General features: G+C 31.9%; 2 protein-coding genes across 5 annotated transcripts; one reads left to right on the plus strand and one right to left on the minus strand.

The window, feature by feature from the left end:
• Positions 1-8,729: 8,729 nt before the first annotated feature.
• Positions 8,730-23,678, plus strand: LOC133836254 (rabankyrin-5). The gene is made up of 8 exons (XM_062266633.1): positions 8,730-8,879; positions 9,082-9,824; positions 19,647-19,781; positions 19,839-19,933; positions 19,993-20,861; positions 20,928-22,350; positions 22,639-22,800; positions 23,466-23,678. Coding segments are annotated over exons 1-8 (3,438 nt in total). The 5' UTR covers positions 8,730-8,869; the 3' UTR covers positions 23,467-23,678.
• On the minus strand, positions 11,818-16,506 carry LOC133836255 (uncharacterized). Of its 4 annotated transcripts, XM_062266637.1 has the most exons (4): positions 16,362-16,506; positions 15,640-15,799; positions 12,393-12,631; positions 11,818-12,338 (listed from the first exon to the last, which is right to left on the minus strand). In XM_062266637.1, exons 2-4 carry the CDS (start codon positions 15,644-15,646, stop codon positions 12,120-12,122), a joined length of 465 nt encoding a protein of 154 aa, XP_062122621.1. In that variant the 5' UTR covers positions 15,647-15,799; positions 16,362-16,506; the 3' UTR covers positions 11,818-12,119. The 4 variants fall into 4 exon arrangements, with proteins under 4 accessions (XP_062122621.1, XP_062122620.1, XP_062122619.1 ...); XM_062266636.1 differs by lacking the exon at positions 15,640-15,799 and having other exon boundaries at positions 16,433-16,496; XM_062266635.1 differs by lacking the exon at positions 15,640-15,799 and having other exon boundaries at positions 16,427-16,496.
• Positions 23,679-25,027: the final 1,349 nt, after the last annotated feature.

The following is a 25,027-nucleotide window of genomic DNA, read 5'->3' on the forward strand; positions in this document are numbered from 1 at the left end:
TATATACATATATATTCTTATATGAGATAACTTTTAAATAATACATAATACTTAGATTTAAAAGCATTTCTGTGGGACAAAAGTATCAAAACTATGTTAAAACTCAAAAACTTTTATTTGTAGTAATAAGTTTGCTATATATTCATTAAAGTAGTCACTTCCACGTGGAATACGCTTGAACAACTTTTTTTGGCTTTATGAAATATGTTAAAAAGTACTCAATACATTTTTTTATTGCCTTGTATTTTTTTTTTTCAAAATGCTGGATTTTACAGTGGTTCCGGAATGCATTCCGCCTATTTTATTACTAAGTTATCACAAATTACGGAGGCAATTAGTTTCTCAAATGCATTTTTTTTTGCGCACTCTCTGATAATAACTTCCATTCATGAATGACAATTGCCAATGATATAGCAAAAATTTCATTACGCGTACAAAATGTATAGCATTGCTATATATTTGCAGTTAGTGTTTGAAAACAAAAAAACTCACTCATAGCGGACTACAAAAGGATGCCTCGTAATGTTGCATTTCGTTGAAATAAAAATGGTACAACCCCGACACTTTTTGCCGTACAATATTTTCACAATATTCTCATAAGCTAAAATATATGTAAATCGGAAAGCAAAGTTTTGTTTCACAAATTTGCATATAATATATATGGGGCACTATACTTTTAGTTTAGTCTGGACAACAATTGTTATATTTCGCATGTTACTTGTAAAATTTTTTTATATAATAAACATGTATATTATCTAATTAAAATATAATAAAAGGTACAACAATTTTTCTATTTATTCGATTATATGTATATATTCGAATGAGATATTGCTATCAAAGTATAACATAAAATAGGTGGAAATCATAGGTTTAAAATTGTAATTGCATTAGCTAATGCAATCTAAAACAAAATTATTTGCATAATTATTACTTACCTACATGAACTAGTGAATATTGTGAAAATTATTCAAATGTAACATATGATAACACATAACACAAAATTCACTAAGAGTTTTAAGAACTTTACAAACCTTACAGAAAAAAATTTATTTTCCTATAAATATGTTAATTCAATTAAAATTATATTGAATAATTTTTTTTATAATACATATAAAAAGCAGAAATCAAATTAAAAGTATTGTTGCCAAATAGAGATTACTACAAAGGAACTGCTCTTTATCCTCATTTATAAATGTAGGATGCCTGCTTCATTCTTCCACGAAACGCTATTATTATATGCCTGTATACTACTATTTGTAGAGGGAGATTTAAAAAATATTCGGAATATAATTTTTTTTATAAGGTATTACCCTGGCATTAAAGTATTTATCAAAGTATTTAATAAAATATTATATAAATAAAAAAATATTAATAAAATATATATATAAGCTTTCAGAATAAATATCAATAAGTAATAATAATCCGTGATTATTTCCAAAAGTGTTGACCTCGAAGGTTAGACACATTTTATATAATATAAAAACATTGCAATTTAGGTTTGTGAAATAATTTTGGGACCATACAGAGTGGCACAATTAAACAACGAAATCCTAATAAAAGTGTTAAAACTATATACATATAAAATATATGTTATAAAATATTCAATTATAGACCAACATTTAGACCAAACCATTTATTATTAATAATTTAGTATAAAAAGGTTTTCACAATTACGAAAATATATATTCAAATATATACTATTTAAGAAATAAGCATTAACATTTTTGCACATATTCAGCTTTAAATGCCTCAGTGAATAAATACACATATTTAGCTAAACAATCAAATTGTTTTTTTTTGTCTTCGATTAATAAACACATTTTAATAATTATTATTTGGCGGAAGAACTGCTGCGACCCATTGAATCTATTGTCTAAAAATCTGCGTCGTTACAATAAATTAAAGTCGATTGACTGTCCTCCAATTGACGAGCAGATCGCCACGAAATTTTCACATAGCCCAAGCGTTAACTCTATAGAAATTTCTATACAGGAGTGTCGCAAACTTCGTTGATATGCCTTATTTAATATATATATATCAAATAAATATTTTTTCTCGTTCTTAAATTTTTTTGTATTAACAAATAGCTTTTTTAAGCACATGAATTGATACTTATTACCCGAAGATAGACAAAAACTTTGGTTTCTATAAAATAAAGTATATTTTTTTATACCCGCTACCAATAGGGTAGAAGGGTATAATAACTTTGTGCCGGCAGGAAATGTATGTAACAGGTAGAAGGAGGCTTCTTCGACCCTATAAAGTATATATTTTCTTGATCATCTGTGTATCTGTCCGTCTGTCTTTCCGTCTGTCCGTATGAACACCTAGATCTCAGAGACTATAAGAGATAGACCTATTTGCTGTTTGCACGCAGATCAAGTTTGTTTAAAATTTTATATTGTGTTATAGGCATTTTCCTCTTCTTGTGCTTTTGATCTCAACGTAGTTTTCAAATATTCCTTTTAATTTTTTAGTTCTTTAATTGAAAACTTATATACATTATATTTTACTACAAGTTTGCTTCAGACATTTATCGCAGGTTCTTAACATTCAAGTAGCTTTTAAGCTTTAGATTCTGGGTTTATAAAATGGTATTTATCACTGAGTCGTAAAAAAGATTGACGCACTTTGTTATCACAGTCAGATAATGGCAATGTTCCTTTGAATGTTGACTATTAATGTTAGAGTTGAAGATAGTGAGTCTTCGGTCTGTTATCTATTGAAGAGGATCCTACAGCTGCGGCAATGCTTGTCCAGATGACGTTAGTTGCTGTAAGATCTCTGTAATAAATCATTTTTTTTAAGCTTACCCTGATACATCAGATGATGTACAAGCTTTGGTCGACAATGCTGGAATTAAAACAAAATGTAATAACAAGAAAAATTAAACTCCAATTTCCATAATAGCAATAATTATATTTTTCCAATTACAGAAGTGATGGTATGCTGCGATGGGTCGATGGTTTTTTGCGCAGAACCCATATACATGGAACCAAGTTTTCAGACAATACACGTTAATTAAATGAACTGACCACGATTGGATTCTAAAGAAGATCTCTCAGCCCTATGTCAGTCGGACAAAACCGACAGGTCAAAACAAAAATCTTATTCATTTAATTGCTGACTTATTTAAAAAACAAGTAAGAAAGCTACAGTCGAGTGTGCTCGACTGTGAAATACCCGCTACCCATTTTGAATAAAAGCAAAATATTCTGGTATTATTTTAAAAAATATACCTAAAATACTAAAAATATATAAAATGGTAGATTTGTTATATCGATATTCAAAATATACCATAAACGGCACAATATGCCAGATTGTCGACCAAAGCAACTAAGACCTCTAGTAAATAGGCGTTTTTGCCCATACAAAAGTATTTCTTTAATAAGTTCCACGATGTTTATCTGATCGCAATCAAATTTTCAGAAATCATAAATACTATAGTTATTATTGTATACACCGAAATTCGCAGCTCTAGCTTTAAAATTACACTTGTTATTCGATTTTTTTGATTTGCGGGCGCGGAAGTGGTCGTGGCAAAAATTTTAAACAAACTTAATCTGCGTGCAAACATAACAAATGCTGTCGAATTATAGCTCTATCTCTTATTGTCTTTGAGATCTAGGTGTTCATACGGACAGACAGACAGACATGGCTAGATCGTCTCGGCTATTGACGCTGATCAAGAATATATATACTTTATAATGTCGGAGATGCCTCCTTCTATCGATTACATACATTTTCTGCAGGCATAAAGTTATAATAACTTTCTACCCTATGGGTAGCGGGTATAAAAAGTAAGAAAGCTACAGTCGAGTGTGTTCGACTGTGAGATACTCGCTACCCATTTTGAAAAAAAACAAAACAGTGCGGCATTATATAAACCAGATCGTCAGCCAAAGCAACTAAGAACCCTAGTAAATATTATTTTTTGCGCATGCAAAAGTATTTAATTTATAACTTCCACAATTTTTATCTGAGCGCACAAAGAAATCCATAAACATACATAAACTTCAAATTTAAAATAATAAGTATAAAACGTAACGTACCAAAGTGCAATATAAAAATGAATATTAAATACATATGTTTTAGTACTACTGTTCCAGTTGTGGCAACCGTAACTGCAAGATTGTACAAAATATTAAGACCACACACAAAGTGTGTGCATTATACTCTTTTATTATTCAACTTTTTGCTTTAATCTAGTTATGTGTTAATATATTTACCGGAAAAAAATTCCCAGATGCTACGATTTATTAATACGGAAATGACTACATATCAAGTTTATCCATCAACTGAATTTTATAGTGCTTGAGGTTGACTTTCAATACTTAGTAAAAGACGGCTCTCATATATACATATATATTCTTATATGAGATAACTTTTAAATAATACATAATACTTAGATTTAAAAGCATTTCTGTGGGACAAAAGTATCAAAACTATGTTAAAACTCAAAAACTTTTATTTGTAGTAATAAGTTTGCTATATATTCATTAAAGTAGTCACTTCCACGTGGAATACGCTTGAACAACTTTTTGGCTTTATGAAATATGTTAAAAGTACTCAATACATTTTTTATTGCCTTGTATTTTTTTTTTTCAAAATGCTGGATTTTACAGTGGTTCCGGAATGCATTCCGCCTATTTTATTACTAAGTTATCACAAATTACGGAGGCAATTAGTTTCTCAAATGCATTTTTTGCGCACTCTCTGATAATAACTTCCATTCATGAATGACAATTGCCAATGATATAGCAAAAATTTCATTACGCGTACAAAATGTATAGCATTGCTATATATTTGCAGTTAGTGTTTGAAAACAAAAAACTCACTCATAGCGGACTACAAAAGGATGCCTCGTAATGTTGCATTTCGTTGAAATAAAAATGGTACAACCCCGACACTTTTTGCCGTACAATATTTTCACAATATTCTCATAAGCTAAAATATATGTAAATCGGAAAGCAAAGTTTTGTTTCACAAATTTGCATATAATATATATGGGGCACTATACTTTTAGTTTAGTCTGGACAACAATTGTTATATTTCGCATGTTACTTGTAAAATTTTTTTATATAATAAACATGTATATTATCTAATTAAAATATAATAAAAGGTACAACAATTTTTCTATTTATTCGATTATATGTATATATTCGAATGAGATATTGCTATCAAAGTATAACATAAAATAGGTGGAAATCATAGGTTTAAAATTGTAATTGCATTAGCTAATGCAATCTAAAACAAAATTATTTGCATAATTATTACTTACCTACATGAACTAGTGAATATTGTGAAAATTATTCAAATGTAACATATGATAACACATAACACAAAATTCACTAAGAGTTTTAAGAACTTTACAAACCTTACAGAAAAAAATTTATTTTCCTATAAATATGTTAATTCAATTAAAATTATATTGAATAATTTTTTTTATAATACATATAAAAAGCAGAAATCAAATTAAAAGTATTGTTGCCAAATAGAGATTACTACAAAGGAACTGCTCTTTATCCTCATTTATAAATGTAGGATGCCTGCTTCATTCTTCCACGAAACGCTATTATTATATGCCTGTATACTACTATTTGTAGAGGGAGATTTAAAAAATATTCGGAATATAATTTTTTTTATAAGGTATTACCCTGGCATTAAAGTATTTATCAAAGTATTTAATAAAATATTATATAAATAAAAAAATATTAATAAAATATATATATAAGCTTTCAGAATAAATATCAATAAGTAATAATAATCCGTGATTATTTCCAAAAGTGTTGACCTCGAAGGTTAGACACATTTTATATAATATAAAAAACATTGCAATTTAGGTTTGTGAAATAATTTTGGGACCATACAGAGTGGCACAATTAAACAACGAAATCCTAATAAAAGTGTTAAAACTATATACATATAAAATATATAAAATTATAAAAATATTCAATTATAGACCAACATTTAGACCAAACCATTTATTATTAATAATTTAGTATAAAAAGGTTTTCACAATTACGAAAATATATATTCAAATATATACTATTTAAGAAATAAACATTAACATTTTTGCACATATTCAGCTTTAAATGCCTCAGTGAATAAATACACATATTTAGCTAAACAATCAAATTGTTTTTTTTTGTCTTCGATTAATAAACACATTTTAATAATTATTATTTGGCGGAAGAACTGCTGCGACCCATTGAATCTATTGTCTAAAAATCTGCGTCGTTACAATAAATTAAAGTCGATTGACTGTCCTCCAATTGACGAGCAGATCGCCACGAAATTTTCACATAGCCCAAGCGTTAACTCTATAGAAATTTCTATACAGGAGTGTCGCAAACTTCGTTGATATGCCTTATTTAATATATATATATCAAATAAATATTTTTTCTCGTTCTTAAATTTTTTTTTTTTTTTGTATTAACAAATAGCTTTTTTAAGCACATGAATTGATACTTATTACCCGAAGATAGACAAAAACTTTGGTTTCTATAAAATAAAGTATATTTTTTTATACCCGCTACCAATAGGGTAGAAGGGTATAATAACTTTGTGCCGGCAGGAAATGTATGTAACAGGTAGAAGGAGGCTTCTTCGACCCTATAAAGTATATATTTTCTTGATCATCTGTGTATCTGTCCGTCTGTCTTTCCGTCTGTCCGTATGAACACCTAGATCTCAGAGACTATAAGAGATAGACCTATTTGCTGTTTGCACGCAGATCAAGTTTGTTTAAAATTTTATATTGTGTTATAGGCATTTTCCTCTTCTTGTGCTTTTGATCTCAACGTAGTTTTCAAATATTCCTTTTTATTTTTTAGTTCTTTAATTGAAAACTTATATACATTTATTTTTATATTGTTTTACTACAAGTTTGCTTCAGACATTTATCGCAGGTTCTTAACATTCAAGTAGCTTTTAAGCTTTAGATTCTGGGTTTATAAAATGGTATTTATCACTGAGTCGTAAAAAAGATTGACGCACTTTGTTATCATAGACAGATAATGGCAATGTTCCTTTGAATGTTGACTATTAATGTTAGAGTTGAAGATAGTGAGTCTTCGGTCTGTTATCTATTGAAGAGGATCCTACAGCTGCGGCAATGCTTGTCCAGATGACGTTAGTTGCTGTAAGATCTCTGTAATAAATCATTTTTTTTTTTAAGCTTACCCTGATACATCAGATGATGTACAAGCTTTGGTCGACAATGCTGGAATTAAAACAAAATGTAATAACAAGAAAAATTAAACTCCAATTTCCATAATAGCAATAATTATATTTTTCCAATTACAGAAGTGATGGTATGCTGCGATGGGTCGATGGTTTTTTGCGCAGAACCCATATACATGGAACCAAGTTTTCAGACAATACACGTTAATTAAATGAACTGACCACGATTGGATTCTAAAGAAGATCTCTCAGCCCTATGTCAGTCGGACAAAACCGACAGGTCAAAACAAAAAATCTTATTCATTTAATTGCTGACTTATTTAAAAAAACAAGTAAGAAAGCTACAGTCGAGTGTGCTCGACTGTGAAATACCCGCTACCCATTTTGAATAAAAGCAAAATATTCTGGTATTATTTTAAAAAATATACCTAAAATACTAAAAATATATAAAATGGTAGATTTGTTATATCGATATTCAAAATATACCATAAACGGCACAATATGCCAGATTGTCGACCAAAGCAACTAAGACCTCTAGTAAATAGGCGTTTTTGCCCATACAAAAGTATTTCTTTAATAAGTTCCACGATGTTTATCTGATCGCAATCAAATTTTCAGAAATCATAAATACTATAGTTATTATTGTATACACCGAAATTCGCAGCTCTAGCTTTAAAATTACACTTGTTATTCGATTTTTTTGATTTGCGGGCGCGGAAGTGGTCGTGGCAAAATTTTAAACAAACTTAATCTGCGTGCAAACATAACAAATGCTGTCGAATTATAGCTCTATCTCTTATTGTCTTTGAGATCTAGGTGTTCATACGGACAGACAGACAGACATGGCTAGATCGTCTCGGCTATTGACGCTGATCAAGAATATATATACTTTATAATGTCGGAGATGCCTCCTTCTATCGATTACATACATTTTCTGCAGGCATAAAGTTATAATAACTTTCTACCCTATGGGTAGCGGGTATAAAAAGTAAGAAAGCTACAGTCGAGTGTGTTCGACTGTGAGATACTCGCTACCCATTTTGAAAAAAACAAAACAGTGCGGCATTATATAAACCAGATCGTCAGCCAAAGCAACTAAGAACCCTAGTAAATATTATTTTTTGCGCATGCAAAAGTATTTAATTTATAACTTCCACAATTTTTATCTGAGCGCACAAAGAAATCCAAAAGAATATGTTCATTGTATAGAAATATGGTCGTTGCAGAACGAGTGGCTTATTATGATATAAAACCGAAATAAATAGAATCCATTGAAGAATAATAACTATAATTACTATTTACTTATACTTTTTGTACGCCCTCAGTGTCGCATAATTTATTAAATTGTTTTTTTTGATTTATTTGTTTAAATTCATATTCTTCTTCCTGCCTGAGTTGGTTTATTTTTACACCCCTAAGCAGCTATACTCGTGATGCAGTTTTGGTGTAAGCACTTGCATCATTAAATTGCATCATTGAAGCAGATACACTTGGTTTAAAGTGAGTATAAAGTTGGATTCTATGAATTGAATTTCGAATGTAACCAGTAAACAGTATATTTTCTAAGCAGAATGGTATATTTTCCGGTACAGATTGCGGTCACTCCCCACACAATTGGTTATCGAAAGCCAGATGTTTGATGAGTCGAATATTTCGGAATTGGTGTTTTCGTAAAAACTAGACAATGGGCATGGGTATGTTCTCTTTATTACGCAAAACTTGGTTACAATTACATATATGCACAATTCGCAAAGTTAAATTTAAGACATTTTGCATTGCTAATGCGGCAAATAATTGTACAGATGTGTGTACATAAGTGTGTGTATGTACACAATTTTTGCATTTCAGCACAATTTATTACATACTACTTTAAAGTAACTTGAGACAAAATTCTAGGTGGTGATGAAGTTGGCTCAATTGAGAAACTGGAAAGACACTTGGCACTGCTAAAAGTGGAATACACAAAATTGCAGCGCAATTATGTGGAATTAGAAAGGAAGTACAATGAAATTGTTGCATCAACAGAAGGAGAATCTGCTGAATTCAGTAGTTTTGTGTCGCGGCTGGCATTAACAGCTTCCTCCCTGTATGGACGATCGATGTATTCGGACTTAAATATAAAAACCAATGCAAACGGAACTCTTATACCTGCACATAAATTTGTTTTGCATGCCCGATCCGAAAAATGGCAAAATGAAGTTTTGGCTAGCACCAATTTAATGGATTGGAGTGACTTAGAAGAAGATATTGCAACGGCCCTTTTGCGTTGGATTTATACAGATATTGTAGACCTACAGCATGATCGTTTAACACTTGGACTCCTAAAGGTGGCTCATCAGTTCTCATTGCCTGCCCTCCTCGGATTGTGTGAAAGAGCATTAGTTGCGTCCGTCGGTGTTCGGTCATGTGTCCGCTTTTATTGTGTGGCAGAAGAAGTTGGCGCTACGGCGCTATTGGAATACTGTTCGGGAATTATATCAACCCATTGGGACGATTTAACACCGCAGGACTTTGAATATATGTCAGGACCTCTTCTTTTTAAGATGCTTAAAAGTAAAACGAAGCATCCCCTACATGCGGCAATTCGTCTTTTGAGAGAAGATGTTGTTTTCCTCTGCCTTGTTGAAAATGATACTGTGGTGAGTAGTATTCAATCTTTACAAAAACCAACCTATTCTGTCCTTAGGAATTATTTTTATTGACATTAATGACTGACCGTCTTAATTTATCTGAATCAAAATTGTTCGTCAAGCAGTCATACCAACAGCTCAACATCGTATACGCCCTATTAATTGAGCTGCTATTCGTGTTAGAAACAATGGAGTTCAGCGTTTATAGCTAGAGCTGTCCCTTTTTAGGTTACATTTACGCAATTTATTATTGCTAAATCTATATTGTTTTGCAATCTTTTTGTTATGGAATATAATACTCCAAATCATCTTGATGAATTATAAAAAAAATACAAATAGACATATAAATATGCGACAAAACTAAAATTCAAATTAAAAATAAACAATTCAATGGTTTTATTGAAAAATACTAATTTGATATTTCCCGACGCAAAGATTCTTGACCAATTGTAAGCTGGTAGCACGTAGTGTTCGCTCGCTCTTTTTTGAATTACTCTTTTTTTTTATTTTGAGATAGAACAGATAAGTTGCATTTAAAAAAAAAACGAGTAAAGAAACAAAACATGTATACAAACACACGAGTTATTATTAAATTGTAATATGTCTGGAAGGCCCTTTTTCAAACAGGTTTTAAGTCAAATGAAAAGCTTTATAAAATTACATCAATATAAAATTATATCATTAGTACATTTCTTTACAACTATTTAAATTCTTAAAACTTACATTGAAATAATCTTGAATCATCGCTAAGAGACACTATTGACTTTTTTCGATAATAAAAACAAGTAAGAGAGATACAGTCGAGATAACACCAAAACAGCGCAGTATTATTTGTATTCTATAAGAATAATACAAAAAACTTACCGAATGCTATATATTGTATATCGATATATTACTACATTTAAAATATACTATGGAGTACAATATTTTATATTATATATTGTTAACCAAAGCTGCTTAAACTCAACTGCAGCAGCAGTTTTTCCCCATATACAATTATTTCTTAAATAACTTTTACAATTTTTATCAGATCGCAACAATATCAGTAATCAAATACTGTAGTTTTTATTGTATGTACCAATCGCATTTAGCGTCAAAACGATTTTTTCAAATTGAAACAAGCAAACTTCATAAGTGCTCTATTTCAGAAATGTTGTTATTCGTTGAAAGTTTCATAAGAATAAATTGGACGGTAGTTTATTAACTTAATTAACAAAGCAAGCACAAAGTTATAATATCGTTGTACTTTATTGGGTCATACGATTCAGCTTCCAATAAGAATATAACTTGCATATTGGATCTGTATGAATCTAATATTTCTGTAAAAGGTCGAAGAAGTTGTTCTCGGGCCACTTTAAGTATACATATGTATTATATATTGGAGGTCTTCATTAACGCATTCATTTCTGGTATAGTTCTATACAGTAACTCAATGTTCTCAGAAACACTTCACTTATTTTTTACTGTGCAGTATATTTCATCAACTAGAGTGGACAGTATTTTAGCTTGTCTTTTTGAAATTGAGAAAATGTATAAGTTGTACACTTCATAAGTGAATATGTATCCTGTTTAAACATCTTCACCAAACATGCATATGAGTTTCGAATATTAATATTTTAAATATTGAATGTTGGTTGCAGTAAAATGATGAAAATAGATCGAGTAAGATAATTACTGTTAACTTACGCTTTGCCATAATATATATCACGACTTAAAAGTGCAATAACCAATATTGTTTTTACATTTGAAATATATAACTTTAGAATTAAGATACACTTAACCCATCAATGCAACTTTAAATAATAACTTATGTTATGGTAAGTGTATCGCATGCTATTATTATTGAATTATTGTAAAATTTGTGTATTCAATATTTGGTATACAATTTATGAGTGTACTATACGTAGCCGTCAATAGCAGAACTATTACCAACATTAACTCACATTCATTTGAATCAGTGTAAAACGTGTTGATGTTTTAATGTCTAATTTGTCCTTTGCAGATGCCTAATGCGTTTGGTATATTTTTGAACAGAGGGTAAATATATGGTTTATTCATATGTCCATGTGAAAGGGTGTCTCCCAAATTTGATATGAACATTTTAATATTCATTATGCAGATTGTTTTAATATTTAAGAAAAAGGGTATTCAATAACAACACTTTTGCTAAGATTGCTTGAATTTAAAAAAAAATTACCTTAGGAAAAACGTACTTAAGTTCCACAAACTAAATTTTAACTTAATTCTAATTGTCAATATAAATAACAAAAAATGCAATTCATTTGAAGTCAGCTTATAGTGGTATTATGTTGTGTTGATAAGAGCCATGGTGCTGAGTAATATTATCGCGCTTAACAATTTTTTGTTGAAACTGGAGATATTGGACGAATTGCATAATTCGCCACGACAATAGCAATGGATATTTGTAGATCCGGCTAAGTTGTTAACTTGAATTTCCGTGCATCCTTCTTTGTACACTTCCTGTACTAAATGTTCCTGCTCCCATTGCTTATTGCGAAAAACCTAAAAATTACTTAAATAATATTAAGACAATAAAAAAAAACAATGGACTAATACCTGAGTCGTATTTTTTTGCTGAGCACAGCCTCTTGTTATAGTTTCTTGTTTCTGTCCATTTTGAAGATGCAATGTGGAAATTGTTTTCAAGCACATTGTGGAATATGGGCATTTAACCATATAGTGCGATGACTTTTCAAATTTTGAACACAATGGTGTAATAATGGTTACATTGTCAATAAAAAATTTTTCCACAGTTACTGAGCATTTGTAGCATTCCAGAACTTCTAAACAATTGGCTAAAAATAAAAATATCTAATAATTAAAATGGAAATTAAGCTTCAAAGTATATTTTAGTGTATTCTCTATAATGATCAAAAACATTCCATCGTATACACATAGAAATCTGTATATTTTGGCTTAGGAAAAACTTTAAAAGATGTATTACTCCAAATCAAAAAAATTAAATTAGAAAATAATAAATAGCTTTATAAAAAATAGCTCGGGATTAGAAAAAATATATGCTCAAATGTGAGATACCCGCTTCAATTTCAATAAAATCAAAACATTGAGGAATTGTTAAATTATTTATGCCAAACTAATACAAAAAAAAAAAAGTATATTTATGGTATGTTGATTGTCACTCCTTAAGATTGCAATTATTATTTTATGTTCTAAAAATCGTGACGGGGTTAAAAATAATAATTTGCTTCGTATTTTCTTTTTCCATTAGCGAGGGTGGATGTGGGCGTGACAAACTAAATTATACTTGCTCTTATAATATCTTTCTTTACTATGGGTTGCGAGCATACAAATTAATTCCCCAAAAAAAAGATAAAAGTACTCTGGTAACATTTATCTTATGTCCAGAGGCTTATGAATGTTAATTTGCTTATATTTATAAAAAATATTATTTTTTTAGTGATGTCTAAATGCATGTAGATTAATCTAATGAAGACATGATAAATCTCTTGGTGCATCTTTTTTTAGTTTTGCATAAATTCTGAAGAATTTTGTATACTGCTATGGTAATAGTAAATACAAATTAAATTATTCTGTTGTTTTTATACCCGCTACCCATAGGGTAGAAGGTTATTATAACTTTGTGCCGGCAGGAAATGTATGTAACAGGTAGAAGGAGGCATCTCCGACCCTATAAAGTATATATATTCTTGATCAGCGTCAACAGCCGAGACGATATAGCCATGTGCGTCTGTCCGTCTGTGTGTCTGTCCGTATGAACACCTAGATCTCAGAGACTATAAGAGATAGAGCTATATTTTTTTTTCGACAGCATTTGTTATGTTTGCACGCAGATCAAGTTTGTTTCAAATTTTTGCCATGCCCACTTTCAAAAAAATCGAATAACAAGCATAATTTTAAAGCTAGAGTTGCAAATTTTGGTACATACTATAATTACTATAGTAGTTATGATCCCTGAAAATTTGGTTGCGATCAGAAAAAAATTGTGGAAGCTATTAAAGAAATACTTATGTATGGGCAAAAACGCCTACTTACTAGGGGTCTTAGTTGCTTTGGCTGACAATCTGGTATATTGTGCCATCTATGGTATATTTTGAATGCGGTACTATATCGATATACCACATATACCATTTGGTATATTTTTTAGTATTTTTTGCAGTAAATTTGGTATATTTATAATACCGCAAAATGGGTAGCGGGTATCTCACAGTTGAGTACACTCGACTGTAGCTTTCTTACTTGTTTTTTTTTTTGGCCTGTACTTGTCCTACGTTCTTGCCCTAAATATTCGCAAAAGAAAAGGTTGTGTTGGAGTGACTTTCTTAAATACACTCACATTCAGTAATGGTTTTAAAATAAGGGGTTGTGTTCCTAAAATTTTAAATTGGCAATAATAAAATTTGTATATTCTTCCAATTTGGTCAGTTATTAATAAATCTTCCTTCATTAAAAATAAAAATATAATTTTCATGTGTTTTTAATATTTTTGAGTATATAAAAAGTTTAACATGTTAGAAACTTTTGGCTAGTTTTAACAAATGTATGAGATCAAATTTGAAGTATACAAAATGTATTCATTATTATTTGCTAAGGTTTTCAGCGAATTGCTTGACCAAAGAGTTTGTTTTCCCTGAATTTCAAAGATCATAATTAGTTTTCGCAATCTTGATTTATTAGATAAACTGCGCCATTTTTTCACATTTTTTTTTACATAAGAATCAATTTATCTGAATTTCATTACCAAATAAGTTTCCGATTAAAAATATTAATTGTTTATCTAATTCCCTTCTACTTTGTAGTGAAATCTACGCTATACCTAACCATAACACATCACTCAATATGTCTATGATTAACATAGAAAAAAACTTAGAAGTACGGTTCTTCACATGACAATATAAAGTTAAATTATATTTCGTTAATTCTCGCAATATATATACGAATATCGTTTTATTTCTGCGCAATTCAGTTCGGCAGCAGTTCGTTTTTACAGTTCCAGTGTGTGGATCTCAACTCAGCTGTTGCACAGATGAATAAATAGAAAACCTATTTTCTCGCACTTATATCGGCCAGGCCAAAATATAAATATTTTAATTATATTGGAAAGAAAGCTTATCAAAACTGTGGAGTCGTAGAAGTGCAGTTGAAGTCATCAATTAAAAAAAAATGTAACCCAGTTGCAACAAAATGTGCTTGGGATATTGTTACTATGAAAATAGAAAAACAATTCGAACTCATCTGTTTCTGTTTTACAATTGCATTTATTTAAAAGGCTATACATTTTTAGTTTTTTACCAATTTACGCAAAGGTTCACACTAAAATGTGGGGGAATTTGCAAAATATTTAGCAAGACAAAAATTTAGTGTTTCAAATCAATTTCGTGTCCTGTTGTCGTTGTTATTTTATGACAAAGTTCTGTGCAAGCTCCGAAATAAAATATTTGGACTCTGAGCCATCAAAAATAACCATTCGTTAGTAATTTTAGAATTTAAACTTTAAAACACCTTTTATTGTGCTCCTTCTTATCGCCCAAATCCCTTGATTTCTTAAGAAAACGTTAAAAAAGAAACATTAAACCATAAGTATATATATATATATTTTTTTTTCTTGTTCTACTTTTTCTAGTTCTACTCCGTAACTTACTTTTATTACTTTTGTATAGCTTGCTATATGTTAGCAATCTCAATCTGTATATATATGTAAGCAATCTTAAGTTACCACACGTAATGTGGTGCTCTCCTCGGTCAGCTGGACGGAATCTGGGTCCGCGCGATAAGATCAACTAAATTTACTTGCCTTAAGGCGTAAAAACTAACATATACAAACCTTCCATCACATGCTACAAACCTAAAATTGTGGCAAAAGTTAAAAAACAAACACTTTGGATCAGGTTGGTGCAGACGCAATGGGGCCTCATATTTAACATATCTTTTTTATGTTTATGTTTATATTCAGTATGTCCATACACTCAGTCATCGGTTTTCCCCTAGAAGTACATATATAGAGATAATACATATACACATTTATTGTATGCACACCACATATACTTATGTACATACATATACCATACAGTGGATTATTTTACATATTTATAAATTTTTTTATACACATACTATAGTATATATTATGTTTATATATGTACATACATACATAATATATACCTTTGTGTGTACACTATATGAGGGGATTATTTTACATATTTATAAATTTTTTTATACACTTACTAAGAATTAACTTTTATTCTGAAGCCTGTTATTATAATTTCAGCAATTGTATACATATGTCTGCACATACATACATATGTACATAGGTATGAGCAATACGCCGGTTGGTGAAAGTGGCTTTGAATGGGCAATACATGTATATATGTATATATATATGCTATCGATTTTATATGCGTTTGTTAAACGTATGGATTTATGCACATACATGAGCACAAACCATTTTCTCTGTTCATAATTATTAACATTGCAATTACACTATTTAGAATATGTACAACAAACTGAGTTAGAAAGGTATGTAAGTTTATGTAAATATCAGCTTCGTACCGACATGCAACACTTCTGTTATAAAGATAAAGTGAATTTGTGTTCTCAAAAAAAAAAATACGAACTGACACGGTTCAATTCACAAAGTTGCTCAAAGAAATCTTGTTTTCCGAAGAGCATATAAATTCGACGTCACAATTTTACTCATCGGACAGAGCAGCATCCAGCGTGACCATACCGATAACGATAATAGATACCATCCGACTAAAAAATAAATACCATAAAATACTGTTTGAATATGATGAAATACAACGGAAATATTAAAGTATTAATGACCTTTAATTCTAATTTTAGTGGAAAGAAAACAAAGAAGGTACATGTAATAGGTAATAAATCTGAAAAAACAAACAAGCTTTCTGAAATGGGTTTTTTCTTTTTGCGACACCTGTACGGTGCAACTCCACACAATATATGTACATATTCTTGATCAGCGTGAACAGACGAGATGATATAGCGATATTAGTCTGTCCGTCGGTCTGTCTGTTTGAACTAGGTATCTCAAAAATTATAAGAGATAGAAATATAATATAATTCGACAGCACTTGTTAGTTTTGCACGCACATCAAGTTTTTTTTTTTTAGATTTTTGCCATGATGGTTTATTAATTTCTTAATTTTTAGATTATGGTATTATAGGGTCGCGGGCCTTCTTACATGTTTGTTTTAATTGTTGTGGATTTATCTCTTATAGTCTCCTAGGTGTTTCATTTATTGATCAATTATAAAATAAAAATATGTTTACTTAAATAAAATTGGCCATGATCTTGTAATACCTATTCTTGACCTGTTCAAAAGCGGCATTTTGGGAAAGCTCCCTCTTCGAAGATGCTCCCTATTTCTTTTTATTCGCAAATATACTGAAATATTTTTTTTGATTTTTTTTTTTTAATACGCAACCAGTTATAGTAAACAAAATCTGAATAAATCTGTAATTCTAGGCCATGATAAGAAATTACTGCTACCTAGGAACAGGTCAAGTGTAAATAAACTTGAAAGTTTGTTTTTTTTTTTTCTAGAAAACAAGGAGTTCAATAACATAAATTAAACTGAGCTAAGAGGGCATGAGCAGTAGATACATAAGCTTATAAACATACGGTACTTAGTTGCTTCGACTGACAATCAGGTATATTTTGCATATAGTACTATATCAATACACCAAATATAGCCTTTCATATGTGTTAAGTATGTTTGCGGTATATTAATTAGGTGTATTGTAAAATTAATACCGCATTGATTTGCTTTCATTAAAAATGGGTAGCGGGTAGAGCACATTCTATTGTTTCGCTTTCATTAAAAATGGGTAGCGGGTCGAGCACATTCTACTGTAGAGTTTTTATGCACCGTTTCTACAGCACCACTCGATTTTTTCATATTTGTGAGCCTTTTTACATTGGACACAAACGTAGAAATATCGAACACCAATTTTTGGTATATTTTATTGAGGTGGCATCAAAACGGAGCTCAAATTGACAATAAAATTGCCTGCAAAGCTATCCAAATTTCTTCAAAAATCCTTCTGCTTCAATTTATCGATGATCGTGATCATTAACTTATTGATAATAAGCCAATTTTTTTCCATTTTGATGAGTAAGCGCCAAACGGGACTTCTTCAAATGCGAAAAAATTGAATGGCTGTGGAAACGGGGCATTTCTGGTTTATTTTAGGCATTACAACATTGCTTAAGCTCCTTAATATTATTAATGCTGTTTGCTCTTAATATAAAATGCTGTTTTTTATTTACAAAATTAAGTAATAAAATATTGCATCGAAATTAGTTTCCTTTAAAAAGAAAAATAGCTACGAAAAAAGTAAAAATAATTTGAAAATTTTTAAAAGTTTAAAGAATAATGAAATTGTAACGATGAAAATGTCTGGGTTATCAGAAAAAGTCAATAAAGTTTGAAAGTTTTTGGAATTTGGCAAAATTTTGATATTTAAGATATGGGCTAAAAAAGAAAATTAACGGGACAAAAAATGATGATAAAAATCATATTTTTTAAATTTAGAGAATCTGCGAGATATACAGAGTTGAACAAATATTAGGCTAACGATGCAGAATTAACAAAATTCTATGCTGTGGACTATCACTTGCGATCAATTTTGATTCACTCGTTCCGAAAAAAATGCAAAATTGGTGTTTTAAAATGAAAAAAAAATTGTTTTTAAAAAACTACAAGTTATGAAAACAAGGACAAACGATTCTTAAGCGGCTTCCCTAAAAAGAAAATTGTTGTATTTTTGAATTAAAGCTTGGCAAAGAACACTGTTCCTGGGCCAAAATGGCAAGCGTTGAAGCAATTTTTTTCGGGGTGTGCCTCCTTCTGTCTGTTACATATGTACATTTGCAGGCATTTTCCGGTATTCACTTTTCGTTTTTTGGTTTGCGACCAAAACCGAGATTTTCGATTTTAGGTGCTCCGGTTCTCACAAGTTTGTGGTCATCGTTTTGCTATCGGAACGTTTCATTTTTGACTGCTGAAACAGCTGACTTTTCCATTTGTATGTCCATTTTCCTGCGTGGATAGAACTCACATAAGGATATTTTTATCGTGCATGGTTGATTTATGCTTCCCCTGAATGAAATATATTTGCCTTTTGTCTTTTTTGCAAAGAAAGATTTGAAACTTTCTTTAAAAAAATCAGTTGAACGGCAATCAGCTGTTTCCCACAAAAAAGGGGATGCCACCTTTTTAATGGATTTCATTCCGGTGATTTCAACAATTTTTTTTTCAAAACGAAAACCAAAAGTGAATACCTTGTCGTGGCGCTTTTCACCTTATAAAGGCGTCGACCAGTTCTCGGTCGAGTGATTAGGGAGCGGCCAAATAATTCCCCCCTGCCCATGGGTCGGGTGGTAACTTAAAACACACAAAAAAAAAAAAAGTGAATACCGGAGCATGCCTGTTGGTGTAAGCAAAAAGTTAAAGTCTGTGTAATTGATGATTACCAGGATTCCTTCTTTCTTTACTCGAAGGACCTTACCGGTCCCTCATATCAGTTAAAGCATTCACATGGAGTTTCGAATTCTAGATTAAACTGCTAAGAAGCTTCTGAAATTATCGAACTTTACAGTAGCCCTATGCGTGTCCAATATCATCTTCTCTATAAATTTTCTAAACTTTAATTTTCTTTTTATATTTTTTGAGAGCTATTTGATAATTTGGTACTTTTTTTTTTTAATTGACCCAATAGTGATTTTATGCATATTTTTGGATTTAAATAAAAATAAATAATTAGTTAGCAGTTTTTATTAGATATACAACTAAAATACATTTTTGGTTTTAGCTACCGAAACTGGTCAATAGCTTATCAGAAAATGGCCAGTTGCCATTGCAAATGGCGTTATCTTTAAAAAATATTCAAATAGCTCAAACACTTGTGAAGAACGGATGTGCTAACGTAAACGCTTACGATGCTAATGTAAGTAAAGCATTTCAAATCTTTTATATAAATGTTAAATTACATTATATCCACTAGGGATCAACACTTCTAATAGATGCCGTTAAGAAAAGCGATAATTTTGCTGCTGATTTCCTTTTAAGCCAAAATTGCATTGTTGATAATTTATCCAGGTATTTTATATAAGTTAAATTAACTAATCGAACTATCTAATATTTTTTTATTATTCAAGACCTTCGTCTGACACTGCACTTCATATTATATGTAGTTACGGGCGAAGCAATTGCGATCAGAATGACTTTTCTCAAATGTTAGATATTGGACGTAAAATTTTACAATGCAACCCTAACGTTAACATCCAGAATATTCAAGGTCAAACCCCTTTGCACATTGCGATCATTTCTCAAAATTTGGATATGGTGAATTTATTGTTGGATGTGCCTAATATTGACGTTAACCTACGCACTACAGAGGAAAAGAGTCCTCTTGAATTAAGCTTGAATTTATTTGAAAAAGAAGGCTCTGGCATAGCTTCAAAGCTTTTACAGATGGGTGCTCAACCAAATCCATTAAAAGCCGAAACAAATGACAGTCTTTTGCAAACGCTTATCCTTCAAGGAAGTACATTTGAAAATGCTGCTGTATTTTTAGCAGACTTTGCTATCGTAGACCATATAAATAATAACGGGATGACTGCTCTGCATCTAGCTGCTAAACATAACATGCCAATTCTAGTAACAAAATTGTTGCATATGGGCGCATCGGCAAACATTCAATCCAGTAAAGCGGATATGAAATCTCCACTGCATGTAGCTGTAGAGGCGAGCGCTCTACAAGTTATTAAAGTATTTTCAAATTTTCGAAAAGATGGAGCAACACCTTTAGATTACAACTGCAAGGACTCTAATGGCGATTCGCCTCTTAGTCTATGCTTAGCATTAAATCAAATGAAACTAGCATCACTTCTTATCGCCGGGGGTGCTGATGTCAACGCAAGGAACGACTGTGAATTAACTTTGTTTCATCAATGTATACTAAATGGTAACGACGAGAAAGCAATATTCTTGCTCGAACAAGGAGCTGATATAAATGCACTCACAGGTATGGTAGATCTTAAGATTCATAATATGAACAAACGTTCGTTTAAATACACATATATAATTTTAGGTGAACAGAAGTCAGGTTTGCAATTATCTATTGACAATCATTTACCTAAAGTGGTAGACATGCTTTGTACAAAAGGAGTTGATCTTGGTGTATTTAATAAAAATGGCGATTCTCCATTGTGGACATCCTTGGAATTAGGCTTTGAAGATGTGGCACAGATTCTGATACGTCATGGAATTGACACAGATTGCTGGAGTCAAGGTCCTGAAGGCTGTCAGCAAACGCTTCTTCACCGTGCAATTGATGAAAATAAGGAAAGCATTGCAATGTTCTTGGTTCAAAATCAATGCGATTTAGACTCGCCCCGACAACTTGGGCCCAATGGAGAGGGCAGTGACGAGGCTCGGGACAAAGCTTCGCCATTGCATCTCTGTTGTCAATGGGGCTTATCAAAGGTGGTTCAAGCATTAATTGATCATGGCGCTAATGTGAATTCCTTGGATATCGATAACAAATCACCAGTTCACATAGCTATTGAAAATCAACACGAGGACATTATAAATATTCTTCTTTGCCACCCTGGAATTGACTTAAAGGTACGCGATAAGCTCGGACTTACACCTTTTGCGGCCTCTTTAGCTATTCGGAACCATAAAGCTGCACAGCGAATATTGGAACGTCTTCCAAATGCAGCAGAAATAATGGATCAGCGAGGACGAAATTTTTTACATGTTGCCATACTAAAAGATGATCTGGAAAGCGTTTTGTTCTTATTAGCCATAGTGGTTGATGTCAACTCTCGTGTACATGATGCATACCAATCGACTCCATTACATCTGGCAGCTGCATCTAAAAATGAAATGATTATTAGAAACTTAATATTAGCTGGAGCACGAATCAACGAACGTGATGCTGTCCAAAAAATGCCTCTACATATTGCAATTGAGAGAGGCAACATTTCAGCAGTGTCGGCGATGATACAAAATAATGCTGACTTTGATGCAACTGATGCTGATGGTAATAACGCTCTACATCTTGCAGTGCACGGAGGTCAATTAGCGATAGTTCGTGAACTTTTAACGGAATCCCGTGTAAATGCTGAAGCAATTAATGCTAAGGGCCGTAATCCTCTGCACGAATTATGTAGGCTGGGAGAAGATAATACCGGAGCTGCAATTTGTGAACTATTTCTGGAATGTATGCCCAAATTTCCAATTAATGTTCCTGATATGGATGGAAACACTCCCCTACTACTTGCTTACATGAGAGGTCAATCACCGCTCTGCAAGGTGCTGGTAAAAGTTGGTGCTTGTCTTGGTGCTCAAAATCGCGAAGGAATCAGTATTTTCAATTTTAAACTTGCCACGGATCAATTGCTAAGCAAATTGCTAGATCAATTGCCAAAGGAGTCACCATGGTCAGAATCTGAGTTGTGCCAAGAGTGTGGTTCGAAATTTTCACTTACCATGAGGAAACATCATTGGTGAGTTTATTACAACTCTTCTAGTCATAATCCCAAGTGCTTTAGCATTTAGCATGTAGCATAGTACCATTCTGAAATGTTTAAAACGGTACAGTTATGTACGGGTAAGGATTCTAAATATTTAATGACTCTTATTTTTTCTTGATGCGAGTTCAGTACCAATTTTTATATTGTGAGTGAGAGATAGAGATATGTTAAAGATATGTTGTATTGAATCGCAGAAATTTCACTTTTTCATGCAAAACTTTAGTGATGATGTTATAGATTTCAAAATTCTTTCTATTACAGTCGACATTGTGGGCGAGTTCTCTGTTCCAAATGTTCAAATAATGATGTACCTATTCTTAAATTTGGCATAAATAAACCGGTACGAGTATGCCACATTTGCTTTGATGTTATTCAAGGGGGGGGAGTTGAGTCGATTGGCAATTCTTTTGTTAACTTTTTTTGGTAAGTACTGTTCCTAAAAGCTAACTATTTTATCAAAATACATATAAATACATTCAAAATTTACATATTATTATCAATTTGACAATATTGTTATGCTACGTTTTTGTTACAAATTAATATTAAGAATTTTGTCTGAGAGAAGAATAAAGAACGATGATCTCAAGTCCAAAGCAGGACAAATTTCTTTAAGACGTTTTACAGCTTTGGTAGAGAACAGACCCGCAATACTGATTAGATTATTGACATTGAGAGATCACCTTTATAAGTTATTGTAATTTATTTTTTATTTATGTCATAGGTACACCCTGGTTTAGAATGTATCGATCTAGCAAATCTAAATTAATATAAAAAATATGTGACAGTCCATAGATTTGTTGGGCCTTAGTAGTTTCCCAAAATAATAAAGATATGTATGTATGTATATGTAATTGCAATTCAGCAAGAATATATATATAATATATGCTTAAGAAAATATACTTATGGAATTTTTCCTTTAAGGTAACATCTGAAATTGTATACTTAAGCATTACTTATATACTTAAAATATTGCACCAATTTGATAGATAAATTTGTATTTTATTGAAGTGCATTACGTATTGGGCAATCGCACACACTCCATTGTAACTTTGTGACTTATTCTTACAGATGTCTTTTTTTTTTTGTAGAAATCAATACTGGACTCTATGCAATGAAATATAGATACATACATACATGTACGTACGTAGGTATGTGTGTTATGTATTCAACAATCCTGATGAACAAAATACATATATGAAAACACATACGTTGAAATGTTAGTGTACTTTTACATATATTTTTTAACTATGATACTAGTGTAAAATGAATTAAATAAAATAATAATAACCATAAGCATATATAATTTATCACCATTTTAAATTTGTTACAATTTAAATATTTTCAAAATATAATACATATACACATATACATATATCTTTAATATCGGAATGTTTTTCTGGAAGACGACAGTTAGAGAAAAACATTTATAGATAGTCGACTGTCTATGGTAAAACAAATATTAATGAAATTCCCCATATTTATATGTAACAATAGTAGTTTATTGATATGAAATATAAAATGAATATATAATGAAGTAATGATGATATAAACGGAATAATGATGAAATAAACACATTAATGATCAACACGATTAGAGGACAACTGTTCCTATCAACGCCGACACACCAACTGACTTCTCGTCGATCTTGCTTTCGTGATCAGTGCTGCCATATCCTTTCACTAAGCTCGCGTTGCCACTCGTTGCCAGCCACCAGTAGTGCCACACTTCACATTCGGCCATCCTGATAAGCATCGTCTGTCCCAGACGACAAACAATCATCGTTATACCCGACGTACTGCAACAGCTTCATATTGTCCGAACTTGTGTTAGTAATATTGGGCCCCTCTGTCTGAGCAGCTTTTCTGATTTCAAAACGCCCATTGCCTTTTACTTTAATTACCTCATATGGACCAAGGTAATTACTGGCTAATTTCTTCCCAGCAAGGAATTGTGTTCGCTTCACAGCAACTAAGTCACCTTCTTTGTATCCATATTCCTGTTTACGCTTTTCGTCGTACTGCTTTTGATGCACAGTTTTCTGCAATTCACCAATCGACTGATTCAGCTGACGCAGTTGCTCAGCTACCTCGACAGCGGTGCCTTGCAAATTCTGATCGGTTTGTTGCACCTCCTGCAGTTGCTCCTGCAACTGCTTGTTGCTACTCTGCTGCAACTTAAGTGCGCTGTGCGTTTGCTGCAGCTCCTGCTTCATGCCGTGCAGCTTCTCAATAAGTCTTTCGGCATTCACGTCCGCCTCCATCTCGAACAACTCAAAGCTTTGCATCATTTCGTTCTTCTCTGCCTGCAACACTTCCAGCACTGTCGAAAGCTCCACATTTTTGGCCGATAAATTGGCATTGGCCACCTGAATGGCCTCGACGAGCGTCTTCAAGTCGGCGATCTTCTGTGTATCTTCTCGTGCCAACTGCTCCTTGTGCTGCAGCTCGGTGTTTGTGATCTCCAGTCGCTCTTTCAGCTCCTTCATGGCCATCTCGTTGTCGCTGCTCTGTTGCTGCTGTTCCAGTTGCAACTTGGCTAAGTCTTTCTGCAACTTTTGCTCACGCCTTTGCGCCTCGCTCATGTTTGCATTACTTGTTTGAAGCTGTTGACGCGCCTCCTGCAGCTCACGCTCCAACTGCAAGCGTTCCTT

This window comes from Drosophila sulfurigaster, chromosome 2R, assembly GCF_023558435.1.
Source record: "Drosophila sulfurigaster albostrigata strain 15112-1811.04 chromosome 2R, ASM2355843v2, whole genome shotgun sequence".
NCBI classification, from domain to species: Eukaryota; Metazoa; Arthropoda; class Insecta; order Diptera; family Drosophilidae; genus Drosophila; species Drosophila sulfurigaster.